At 44.2% G+C, this 13050-nt stretch overlaps 1 protein-coding gene across 2 annotated transcripts in view; it reads left to right on the top strand.

The window, feature by feature from the left end:
* The window catches only part of Map4k5 (mitogen-activated protein kinase kinase kinase kinase 5), a 93351-nt gene extending 88459 nt beyond the window's left edge, over window positions 1–4892 (top strand). Inside the window, exons 30-32 of one of the 2 annotated variants that reach the window (NM_001192016.2) lie at window positions 54–124; window positions 1707–1762; window positions 3293–4892. In NM_001192016.2, the coding sequence (NP_001178945.1) occupies window positions 54–124; window positions 1707–1762; window positions 3293–3380 (215 nt within the window). In that variant the 3' untranslated portion in view covers window positions 3381–4892. The remainder of the gene's footprint in view (window positions 1–53; window positions 125–1706; window positions 1763–3292) is intronic. The other variant, XM_087554387.1, reaches the window with a different exon arrangement.
* Window positions 4893–13050: the final 8158 nt, after the last annotated feature.

The following is a 13050-nucleotide window of genomic DNA, read 5'->3' as shown; positions in this document are numbered from 1 at the left end:
AACAGTCAGGAACTCTGTTGTGCTTTCGTGACATCTCCCCTCATCTTTCTCAGTGTGCCTTCAAGACAGCGTGTTGGCTTTCTGGAAACACGGGATGCAGGGTAAAAGCTTCAAATCCGACGAGGTAAGGTTGCACAGACTACCTCCATTGACTCCTACACTGGACTTTTAGTAGTGAGATGTTCCCTTTTTTCATGTCCTCTCTGAGTCACATAGCTTTGCTTCGTGCCTTTGATGCCCTAACATGGCAGAAAGTGTGTCTGTGTTCTTTCTTCCTGTATGTTCACATTGATACTTTGGTTTTAAATTCCCAGTAGCCATGAGGAACTCCTAAATGTTTGCACAACTTCATTCCTTTATTTTGTAATTTGTGAATATAGTTGCTAGCATTGCTGCACTTTATGTGTATGAGTACACTATAGCTTCAGACACAGCAGAAGAGGGCACCAAATCCCATTTCTGATGGTTGTGAGCCACCATGTGGTTGCTGGGAATTGAACTCGGGTCTTCTGGGAGAGCAGTTCATGCTCTTAACCACTGAGCCATCTCTCCAGTCCTGTGAATATATTTCATAGCCACTGTTGTTATAAATAATATATAAAACCTATTATGTTCCAGACAGTTTACAAATATTAACATATTTAAGGCTCAAAATGATCCATGAAGTAGGCATATGACTAGTTAAATGGCAGAGCCTAGGTTTGGAAGGTCTTCAAGCATAACTTAGCTGAGATGATCAGGGTGCCTATATGCAGGGGATGGAGTTTGTCCCCTGAGGGACAGCCCCGCCCTGATGGAAGAATGCCCCAGTGGTCTGATTCTTCTACATCAAAGGCTCATAAATCCGTGGAACTGTCTGAAAGTGTGGGATCTTCTTGCTGTTGAATTTAGTTTATCTATATCCTTATTTTATGTAAATAAATATTTATACTTCTAAGGAAAAAGTTATAAACCAACAGTCATTGGTGTGTTGATTTATTTACTGACCCAGGTCACTAAATGTCACCGGGTCCCTGTATTTAATGAAATCTGTAGTCCTGTTGTCGTTTTGTGTTCAAGACAGGCTTTCCCTAGAGTTCATGTGTGCGGCCAGGCCAGCGTACCCAGCATGCTAGTCGTTCTCACGCTCTTCACCGTGTCATTTCCATCTTTAGGAAACTCAAACCCAGGGTCTCGGGCATGCGAGGAAGGGCTTTCTGCTAACCCGCATGCCCAGCCACGTTGCTGCCTGCTTGTAAAGCATCTCACGTTAACTACTCTCTGCACCTGTGTCTCTGCTGCTGAGTCTCTTCATCCTTTGACAGACACTAGCTAGCCCCCTGGAGTATACAATGCCTAAACTGTTTGCAGAGTGACGTCCATTATGTCTTTCCACATAGACTACAAGTTCCAGTTAGCAGACTTTTTACAGTCATCATAGCAGTCTTAATTTGAGTTCCCCAAGAGCCAGACCAAGATAACAACCCAAGTGGAGGTCCTTTATCTAGGAACAGAGTCTAGAAAACAAGTGATGTAGTAAGACACATTCAAATAGAAAGAAGGGAGACATCGAAAACATAAGTGGACAGCTGTCTGCTGTGCAGCTGGGCTCAGTCAGCTCTGAAAATTTATGTATTCCCTTGTGTTGCTGTATTTAACTGATTTGTTAAATTGCTGTGTCAGCAATCCCAGGCCATAGTGCTACTGATGGTTATTTTCATCCACAGGTTACCCAGGAAATTTCGGATGAAACAAGAGTTTTCCGCCTGCTAGGATCAGACAGGTTGGTCGTATTGATTTAATTATGTGAAGTTAGCAAGGATCAAACTCTTGACTAGACTGTCAGCCCATGTCAGGCGACAATCAAAATTCTTAGAGGGCTCATCAACTTAGAGAGGTGGTTGTATTGAGAGAGTAAGGCATATTTGGCCTGTTGGGTTACCAGTCTTTTCAGGGTGCGAGTTGAGCTTTGAGAGGCGCTTTCACTCAGCCGAGACCAAGTGTGTAGGTAGTGTCACCCCTGTGACAGAACAAGACTTCACATCCTTTACTTCTACTGTGTCTTCCTGGTGTGTCTCTTTCTAGTAAGTATTACGTAAACTGTCGGATGTTAGCTTTGCATCATAAAAAGCTCGCCTGGGGTTGTAAGGTGTTAGGCAGCCCCACCCAACATGGCTTAAGTGTCCGTAGCAGGGGGCTGTAAGGATAAAGGAGTTCCAGGAAACTGGTGGTTACCTTAATGAAGGAGAAAGGTAAGCCGGGGGCATGACAGCAAGTGGCCAGAGACCAGGAGGCAGCTGGGACTGGAAAACCAGCCCCTGCCGCTGGAGGGACCGGCCAGTGAAGCGTGGTTCTGTAACCGAGGAGGATTCTGGTGGAAGAACGTGACACCTGGTGGCTGATGCTTTCCTCTCCTTTGCCTGACTGCCCTTTGTTCCGTCACTGTTCCGTCACAATTTGCTCTAAAATTTATTTCCGAACGGTTACTTCTTCAACTCCTCTTCTTGTTTATCCCCTCAGTTCTTTTACACATACACATATGTTTTTGTATTTTGTTTTCTCTCTCTCTCTTCTTTTTTAATGTTTTAGTGTGTCTGTGTGTACACACATGTGGAGCTCAGAGAACAACTTAGAAGAATTAGTTCTAACTACCACGTGGGTCCTAAGAATAAAACTTAGGTAGTTGGGCTTCTCAGCCAGCCCCCTTGCCTACTTATCTATTAATAGCAGTACTAGGTAATTTTATTTTTTCCTTCTACATTTCAACAATGTATAAGGTATGATTTTATTGCATAAAATTCACACAAAAAATATTCAGTATGCGTGTACTGTCTCTTCTCTGTATATCTTTAAACCCCTCCTCCTCACAATTCAAATGCTATGGAGTAGCTCTGGATTTCCCCCCTTTTTCTTTCAGTCCTCTGATGCCTTCTCTGCCTTTACTCGTGGGAAAAGGGGAGGGTGGGGCAGACAGCATGCCATTCTTCGTTTTAAACCGTTTGTTTTCAAAGACCGGGAGCAGTTCGCAGGTCCTCTTAGGGTCCTGTTTACTCTCTAGTCCTTCGTCCCTTGCTATGGATGCCTGAGGCATTTGTCACAGCTGTCGTTGGCATAACTGAGTAAGCATATTTGGGTTCGATTGGAATAAGGTGAGACTATCCCCGACCATGTCAATACTTCATAAAACAGCTGTCATTCAGCTGTGCTTGAAGTCACGGGACACGCTAATGACTTTTGTGGAAGGAAGGAGCTGGCACTACTGGCTGTGGTGCACACCGTGTGAATACTTAAGCTTCTCCTTGGTCTCTTCTAGGGTCGTTGTTTTGGAAAGTAGGCCGACAGAAAACCCTACAGCTCACAGCAATCTCTACATCCTGGCTGGACATGAAAACAGTTACTAAGCAACAGAGATGAATTCCAAGTGACAAGACGACGAATGAATATGTTCCATTGACAGCGAGAGCGTTTTAAGGGAATTCAATACAGACTGCAGTAGGACTTGCTTTAATTTTTGTGGGTTTTATATCAAATGAACTGTACATTAGGATAGATTTCAGTATTTTCTGTAGCTGGAAACAGCTAGTCAATCTCTTGCCACTGTGTGGTGGTTATATCAAGTTTGCTTAATAAAAGCTATGAGACAAATAGCCCTCTAGTTCCAAGAAACACAGTCCTTTTAAAAAAACAATGTTTGTAAGAAGGTGCCATGGTGTTTAAGTAGCTCCTGTGATTATCCTGGAGGGAGTTTAGTGAGCATTCTATCATGTTATACCATGTCTCCCTCCTCCTTAGTGAACATAATTTGATAAGAAGTTATCGATCAAGCCTTTCACTTGACATTGGCCGTTCTGTATGTTTTTGTAAGATAGAATATTTAATCCTTATTTATTAATCTCTTGCTGGAGCGGTGGAATGTTTCTAACTGTTAGCAAAGGGAGGTTGCACAGCAGCTGGAATTTTTTATAACGTGTGAAAATGTTGTTTACCTTTCCAGAGTGTGCTTTAGGGGTGACTGGCAGTGTGTTTGGGGGTCCAGCACATGCAGTTTCATGTAACAAAATAGTTTATGACACAGTTTCATACAGGGTTGCCTTAAAGGGAATTTGTTTTCAACTACAGATGGTTGTAAGGGCTCATGCAGAAATTCTGATGGTGGACAAAAAGCCTTAGCAGGGACGTGATGTCCCGGTGTGACTACCTTACTTTTGACAAGCAGTGTACTACACCTGTGATTTTGTTTTCACATTAGGGATAATGCATAAGGAATTAATCTTCATATATATCATGATCCCTGATGCTTGGGAGAAAAGTATTTAACTGCCCATATTATGTATTTTACTTATATTATGCAAAGGGGGAAACTGCAAAGTAATTGCACGTGTAATCTTGGGGTTTTCACATTCGTAGGTATTCATTGTGAGTAGGTTTAAGAAAAAAACACTTTAAGTGAAATTGGAATTTCCGATGGGATAGTATAGATGTTGTTTTTATATTTTTTAAAAAGCCAGTATACTAAAATTAAAAAAGGGTAGGGCTGTCTTTTAGTTTGTTTTTCTTTTACAATTCTTAATGTTCGGAATTGATGTGTTCTGTTAGCACCAGCTGTCTTGATGCATTTGTTAAGACCAGTTAGCATTGAGGTGACATGCGGGCTAATAGTGGCAAACTATAGAAGTAGTCTGAACAGACATGACAGGAAAACAATGTACCTATCTCATCTTGAGCAGTTTTATAAAGTACATGTTATCATCTCCATTTTCCAAATGAGGAAATAAATAGAGTTTAACAAAGTTACACAACTTATCCGTTACGTACTGGTTAGTTCTTGAGCCAGACCTAGAGTCCTCCTCCGACTCTCCTCTTTTCACCATGCAATATACAAGTAATAAAATATTACACAAATGAACTATAAAGTATTTGTTCTTTAAAATGCACATCTTGGGGTCGGGCAGCAAGATGTTCACTGAATAGAGGTTCTTTTTTTTTTTTTTTTTTTTTTTTTTTTGGTTCTTTTTTTCGGAGCTGGGGACCGAACCCAGGGCCTTGCGCTTCCTAGGTAAGCGCTCTACCACTGAGCTAAATCCCCAGCCCCCTGAATAGAGGTTCTTGCCGTGCAAACCTGACGCTACCTAACTTTGGTCCCCAGAACCCACCCATGTGAAGGTGGTGGGAGAAAGGATTGACTCCACAATGTTGTCCTCTGACCCCCACATATGTGTGCCCGTACACTCCATACACAATAGTCAAATGGAATGCCTGTTTATATGGGATGTGTTAAGTGGGTCTTCTCCTGAGGAGAGATGTATACAATAGATGGTGGGAGGACAAGCCTCAAACTTGGGAAAGTTCAAGACTACATTCTCGTTTTCTCAGAACTCCCATCAGCCACCTTGACCATGGTGTACAAGGTGGCCACACTAGAGTGAAAAGACCTGAGAGAGGCCTTGGTATCCAAGGCCTCCTGCTGATAAGCTGTGTGGCTAGAAAACATTACAGTAAAAATGGACGCTGTGCTGTGCCCAGCACTTGCAGTCAACCTTCTGCCCCACGCTGTGAAAAAATGAGCTGTCGGCTGAGAGTTACCGAGGAGACGGTGGGGGTGGGGAGGGAGAACTCTTGAAGAAACAAAATGGCAGGATAACAGACTGTTGGAAGATCATAGGAAGATGGCATGGCCATGACTCATGAGCAGACACCTCAAGAACTTTTAGAAAGAATGTGAATAGCTCAAGTTGAAAATTTAGAATATAAAATCAAGGACATTTCTCAGGAAATAAATTGGCAAATAATGGAAATATGGAAGAATTAAAGTTAAGAAAATTAAAGGAAACTGGGGTATGATGTAACTAGATTTGAATTTCAAAACATTTATAAAACAAAGATAAGGAAGTAGCTCAGGAGGCCCAACATCCAATCTCAGAGTTTAAAAAAAAAAAAAAAAAAAAGACAATTGCATAGTTCACCAGGCACTGATGCACACCTATAATCCGGCACTCAGGAGGCGGAGGCAGATCGTGAGCCTTTTGAGGCTAGCCCAGACTATACAGAGCGAGTCTGCCTAAACAAAACAAGGATGCATTTCAACAAAAGTATCCCATTGAAGAACATTAGATTCTATATCAAAGAGCGTAAATCCTAGGTGTGCACACACACAGAGACAGAGACATGGGCACGTACCACACAAAAGGAATGTAATGAAAAATATTAGGGGAAGTGAATATGATCAAAACACATGAAACTTGAAACTCAAGAATCTAATAAAAACAAACACCAAATCACATCATTAATTTCAAGGATACCGGCATGAGAGTTGGTTACATACCAAGAAGCACAAATTCATACCTTCGAGTGTCAACAGAAGCCATGCCTCTGACGAAGGACCTGCACCCAGTCTGCCACTGGGACCCTGGAAGCACAGGTTGGAGGAATGACAGCCTCTTCAACCAATGGCACTGAGATATCTGGACGTTCACACACAGAGTAAAACTAGATCCTTACCTCTGCCGTAACAATCAGTTCGAAATGGGCCAACGGCCTGAATCTTTGAAACTGCGAAGGAAAACAGAGTATACTTCAATATACAGGCATAGGAAGGGCGTGAAAAGGATTCCAGCAGCACAAGAAGCAATAGAATAGGTAAGTGGAGTAAAATAAAGACGTGTCTGTGCAGCCACGGCAGCAGTGAAGAAATCACGCACAACAGGAGAAACCTTTGCTAGATATACCTCTCCATGGATTAGAGTCTAGAAATATGAAGGCTTCAAACGCCAATCAAAAAGAAAAATCCTATCAGAGAAAGGCAAATCAAAACTATACTAAGGGCTGGAGAGATGGCTCAGCAGTTAAGAACACTTGCTCTTACAAAGGTCCTGGGTTTGATTCCCAGCACCCTCATTAGGGCTCACAACCATCTGTAATCCCAGTTCGAGGGGATCCAGTAAGCACTCAGGTTATATGTACATACAGATAAAACATTAGTACAACATAAAGTAAAATAAATCTTAAAATGTACACATTGAGATTCTGTCTTCCTCAGTGGATATAGCTAACGACCAGTGTTGGTGAGAGTTTGCAGGTTTTGCAATAAAACCTTTATATACTGCTGGTGGGAATTCAGTTGCAACCACTACAGAAAGCATCACGGAGCTTCCTCAAAATGCTGGTGGTAGAACCAGTGTATGGCCCCGCTCTGTTGCTTCTGGGTGTACACACAAAAGAGTCCATCAGATTACCACAGAGTTATATGTAATTGTAGCACTATTCACAAGGACCAAGTTACAGATTCAGCCCACATCTATCATGTGGACAGGCATGTATATATACAAATACTAGATTGTCATAAGATTGAAATTATGTCGTGTTTCTGAAAGTATATGAAACTCAAAATCACCATATTAAGCAAAAACTTACCAGAAACGAGACCATTCACGTAAAAACCCTGACAGTACCCGGCATGTGTAGGTGCCGGGGCTGTTACCCTCCTTTTTCTGATAGAGTGTGAACACCCCTTTCTGGTGCCTACGAGCCAGTCTCTTCCCGTAGATGATGGGGTGCAGTTTACAAACCACAGAAAGGCTCATGACCTCATATCCTCACAAAGTTCCACATATTACACTAAGTCCTCATCTAGAAAGTGCAGATACCTAAGAGAGATTGTCACCTGAGCAGTTAGAATCAATACAAGCCTTGGCTATAAAGAAAGACCTGCAAGGACAGTCCTACAGGGATTCAGACACAGCAGGAGGAGGGATGCATTCTGGGCTGCTGATGTCAACAGATAGCCTACGAAACTATAAAGCACCACCTAGTGACACCTAAACAACAAACCCCTTGGGCTGGAGAGATGGCTCAGCGGTTAAGAGCTCTGACTGCTCTTCCAGAGGTCCTGAGTTCAATTCCCAACCACCTGGGATCTGATGTCCTCTTCCGGTGTGTCTGACAGCTACAGTGTATTCATATAAACTAAATCTTTAAACAACATCTTTTTTTAAAAAACCAACAACAAAACCCTTACCACCCGTGACAGTGACAGGTGCTTTGCCAAATCAATCCCATGCTCCCCCGTAACTTCAGCAAGCACAATGCTTAGCAAACTCTGAAAAATGACACTGAATTTGGGCTCCATGGCTTTAGGAAGACTAAATCGGTCTTCCTGGATCATTGACTTCCCTGTGATTGTCTTGTGATGACACAGTAGAGCCCAGCATGGCTGTCACAGCTCGGGGGGGGGGGGGGGGGGGGGCTTGCTCTTCACCAATGCCTTGCTAAAACCTGTTAGATTACGTCCCTAAACTATGGTCTATGTATTTTAGCTCCTTCCTCCTCCTGAGGCTGACCACCAAGGTCCAGCTATTGAAGTCTAGCAATCAAAAGCGCCCTTTAGGTCACCTAATTATCATGCCCAATTAAAATTAAACACCTCATTCTAGCACCAGGTCTCCCCTTTTTCCTTTAGAGACCGCCATTTGTCTATGGGGCCACATCTGTCTCCTCTCCAGAGGCAGTACTTTGTCCTCTGGGACAAACATCCCCATTCCTCTTTGCCCTTTCTCTCTTGTCCTCTGTCCCATGCTTTTGTCCCCTATCCCTGCCTTCCTTCCCTCTGGGACAGATAAATAGCTTGTTGTGCTGAGAACTTGGTCTTAGGGTGTTTTGAACCAATTTCCAAGGTTCCCTACAGCATCTTTTATGAAGATACAAGGGAACACTGTGGTGTTTATTGTCAGAAACATCTAAAGCCAATCCACGTCCACTTCTTTGTACTCTCTCTTGGATCAGAGATATTCTAGCACCACTAATAATTTTAACATACATCTTAAAATTAATTGTGTCTCATGTCCAATCCCTCCACACTTGGGAAGCAGAGGCAGGTGGCTCTCTGTGAGTTTGAGGCCAGCCTGGTCTACAAAGTAAGTTTTAGGGCAGCCAGGACTGTTTCACAGAGAAGCCCTATCTTGGATAAATAAATAAATAAAAAATAAATAAATAAATAAATAAATAAATAAATAAATAAATGCCAATCAGTTTTAAAGAGCATACACAGTTACTCAGCCTATATTTGTGTATGAGTGTGTGTGTGTGTCTGTGTGTGCGCGCACGCGCGCATGGCTACATGAGTGGAGATTGGCACCTATTCCTCTCTTGTTCTCCACCTTTTTTTCTTCTTTTTGAGACGACATCTCTTACTGAATGAGGAGCTCACAGTTTCGCTTGGCTGGCTGGCAGCCTCAGGGAATCTCCCAGCCTCACTCCACCCCAGCACTGGGGTTGCAGATAACACTCTGGGGCCCAGCGTGTACACGGTGTATTCTTCCCTGGAGACTTTCTCCTCCTCTGAGCATTTTTTGGTTGCCTATAGTTCTTGGTCTAGGGTTGAGGCCTTGTGAGCTTTTCCCCCTCCACATTATCATGTCTTCTGGTGTGTTCCTTGTTCAGGTCATGTTTAGGTAGTCATGTTAGTGAGACTCAGTGGGTGAGTGACATTTCTAAGAGAGTCTCATAGCAAACTTCCTGTTCCCCGGCATCTTACGGTCTTTCTGCCCTCCTCCCCCCATTCTGAAAAGATCCCTAAGCCTTATGAACAAGGGTTGTGTTGTAGAGACACCAGCTAGGACTGAGCTCTGTTACCCTGCATTTGATTGGTTGTGATTTTCTGTGGTGGGCTCTGGCCTTTGCAAAGAGAAGTTTCCTTGATGAGGGGTGAGAACATTATCTCTGGGTATAAAGATAGATATCAAGATGTAGTTAGCAACTGCACTGGTTTAGACAAGTGGTAGTTATAAGTTCTCCCAAGACCCATGACTTCACTAACCTAGTTGGCTAGGTTTCCAGTACCAGGCGTGATTTACTGCTTACTGAGCTGGCCTTAGGCCTGAGTGGAGAGCTCTTTGTTACTGACGAGGTGTAGTAGTGTGACACTACTGACCCCTTAGGTTTATTGTGCCATTCTGGTCATTATGTGATTCGTAGGCATCATAACTAGATAGGCTTGTTGGTTGCTTTTCTCCTTTGGAAACTTGCATGGCCCCTTCTAGTTCCATGAAACCTAGACCTAGGGAGGTAACTTCCAAGTCAGATCCAGATCAGCTCCTCTGGATACTGTGCTCAAAGTGCATGGACTCTTCAACAGCAGGCACTCACTTCCCACCTCTGGGGACAATGGTAATAGCAATAGCCTGTGATGTTTGGGGAGTCTCTTGAACAACCCTGACCAACAACACAAAGTAGACTTCGCATGCCTGCTGTTGGAGTTTGTGTTAAATGGGCTACAGGTCTTAGGGTGGGCCTCACAGCTCAATTGGGAAAATGTCACCTAAACTATTTATTATATTTATGCATCAGTGTCCATGCATCTGTGGGACTGTGAAAGGAGCCTGGGTCCCTGAAGAAATGGTAGGCACTTCCCCTGATTCCCCGGCACCAGGCCCCTGTCACTAACTGCATACCCCCATAGATTTGTGGCCATCAGTCACATAAGGGCATGGCTCCAAGGCCTTCCACATATAAAGGACATAACCTGTGGTCCTGTAGGCTCAAGACAGATCTCCATTTTAATGAGGTACCTACAGGCCTGGAGGACTTAGCCAATAAGCTTTCCTTCCCAGACACCCCTCCCTACCAAAGGTATTTAACCTGAGGCCCACTCTAAGAAGTGAAATATGGTTTCACACACACACTTTCCAACATGACAATAAATGCCTTAAAGCTGTGGTCTGCCTCTTTTCATCGGGATCGGCTGTGGGAAGCCATGGAGAAGGCCTTCGTCTACAGAGCCACCATCTGGTAGATGGCCTCTTTGTGCTCCCAGCCCACCAAGCCAAGCCCAAGCCTGCAGGTCAAGCAAAGGACACTCCCTGTGGGACCAGCTGGAACTTCCCTCTTTTCCCCCTCGGCCCCAGGCTAGATCCAGCCCCGCAGACCCCCACTCTGTTCTCAGCTCTTCCGTGGCATCCCACGGCACCTCGGTATCTGAGAGCCTGAGAATCAGACGGCCCCAGCCTCACTGCTCAGGCTGTCCCATGCCTCTGACTGTGCTTCCCCATCCCTAGAGAGGTGTCCTGAGGCTTCCCTACAGCCAGACACCCACCAAGCTGTGTGGGGTAAGTGCAGTCAACTTCCCACAGCCGTGCACTATGGCAGGGCAGACATGGGACCCCAATAACCCTATACACATTACATGTCCAGCAGAGCCCTAGAAATGGACCTGAGTGGGGTAGAAAGGGAATAAAGGGAAAACAGATACATGGACACACAGAAAAACTGGGTTCTGGTGCTCTGTGCTTTAGGATGGAGATTCTGCCGCCCCCAGAAGCTCAGTGTGTATCATATAGAGTTAAACAGAGAGGCAGGGTTATTGCAAACAGCCAAACAAGGGCAGGGGTTCATGCATAGAGTCGGGGTTTATGGTACACAGCGTGGTCAAGGAGACAGGTTTAATCAATCTCCGTAGGAGTAGTTTCTATAGGGGAACAGTCTTCCGGCCATAAATAAATACCTGGGGAAAGAAAGCTGTGGTAAACACTTTTGCATTTACTGTCCACATCCACACATGGGCCAGAGGGAGGGATCATCCACTCGCCTCCAAGTCTCACGCTGGTGGAAGGGGGCAGGGAGCTTTGCCATTTTCACATTGGTTTGAGGTAGGTTTCCTGACTTGGCGGCTCATATCAACAACACACATTCCCTCAGGACTTCCTCTGCTCCCCACCATTGTAGGTATTTTTTGGTAGATAGTTAATAGTCTGATTCCTTATGACTTTTTCAGACATCACTTGCTGCTCTTGCAGAGAACCCAGGTTCAATTCCCAGCACCCACAACATGACTCACAACTACCATAACTCTAGATCCAGGGGATTGAATGCCTTCTCCTGATCTACATGGGCACCATGTACATAGTATACATAGAGGCAGGCAAAAACATACTCGTGCATACAAATAAATTTTAAAAAAACCGAAGGCCTTAGATCAGTGGTTCTCAGCCTTCCTAATGCTGCAACTCTGCTACGGTTCCTCATGTTGTGGTGACCCCCCCAAACATAAAGTTAATTTCATTTCTACTTCATAACTGTAATTTTGCTATTTTTATGAGTTGTAGTGTAAATATTTTTTGTAGATAGAGGTTTGCCAAAAGAGGATCAACCTACAGGTTGAGAACCACTGTCCTACAGGAAGAGGTGCATTAAAAGGACTGGCTTCGTATTACATATAAAAAACTAGGTCATGTTTATCCGGGAGGTGAAACACCTTACTCGGTTGTTGGCTGATCCCACGTGTAAAGTCAAAGACACTTGGTTCTTTTAAACTTACATTGTTCTCTCAATACTTAAACTGACTCACTAGCCTTGATGATATCAATGAACAACAAAAACATTTTTCCCTGCCTGGATCTCTGGTGTTTTTACAGGCACTGGTGAGGAAGACTGTGGCCGTAGCTTCTCTTCAGGTTGCCGTGTGTTGACTTTTGACCATCAGGTCTGCTGTAGTGTCAGCGTGTCTGAGGCTCTGGAGGTCGAGGGCTCTGACTCCATTTGGAAACAGGTGGTGCTGAGTTTGAACCCTGTTTCAACCCGGGGTGGCAGAGGGGCTGTCCCTTTCCACACCGATCAGCATCTCAGGGCCTCAGCAACTGCTGCAGAGCAGACGACTACTAAAGCCATAGTAACTACTGAAGCCGTAGTAGCTACTGAAGCTGAGGAGTGCCTGTGGGGTTGGTGTGTCGATTAGAGAAAACATGGACACTGAGCCTGAGATGTAAGTGTTCTCATGGTATTGACTAAAGATGGTTTTATGTGTCCTGAAAATAATTCCCTTTCCAAATTCAGATGTAAGCAATTTCCTCGAGCTGCTCCATTGCTCTTCCAATGTCTGTGGCTGAACTCTCTTCCTTATAAGAAACGGAATTGAGGAAAATACTGCTAGTGTTAGTCCAAGGAGCAGCACTCAGACAAAGCAACATCATCCTGTCCACACTGAAGTGGCTTCTCCTGAGCGTTGAGAAGAGCACGTGGAGAGGCTGCTGAGGTACGTGAGGAAGGGGGTGAGAGCAAGGCCCATCTCCCAGGAAAGCTCAA

The sequence above is a fragment of the Rattus norvegicus genome, chromosome 6 (assembly GCF_021556685.1).
Source record: "Rattus norvegicus strain SHRSP/BbbUtx chromosome 6, alternate assembly SHRSP_T2T, whole genome shotgun sequence".
Lineage (NCBI taxonomy): Eukaryota > Metazoa > Chordata > Mammalia > Rodentia > Muridae > Rattus > Rattus norvegicus.
The sequence above is the reverse complement of the archived record's forward strand: the minus strand, read 5'-3'. Positions and strand labels throughout refer to the sequence as shown.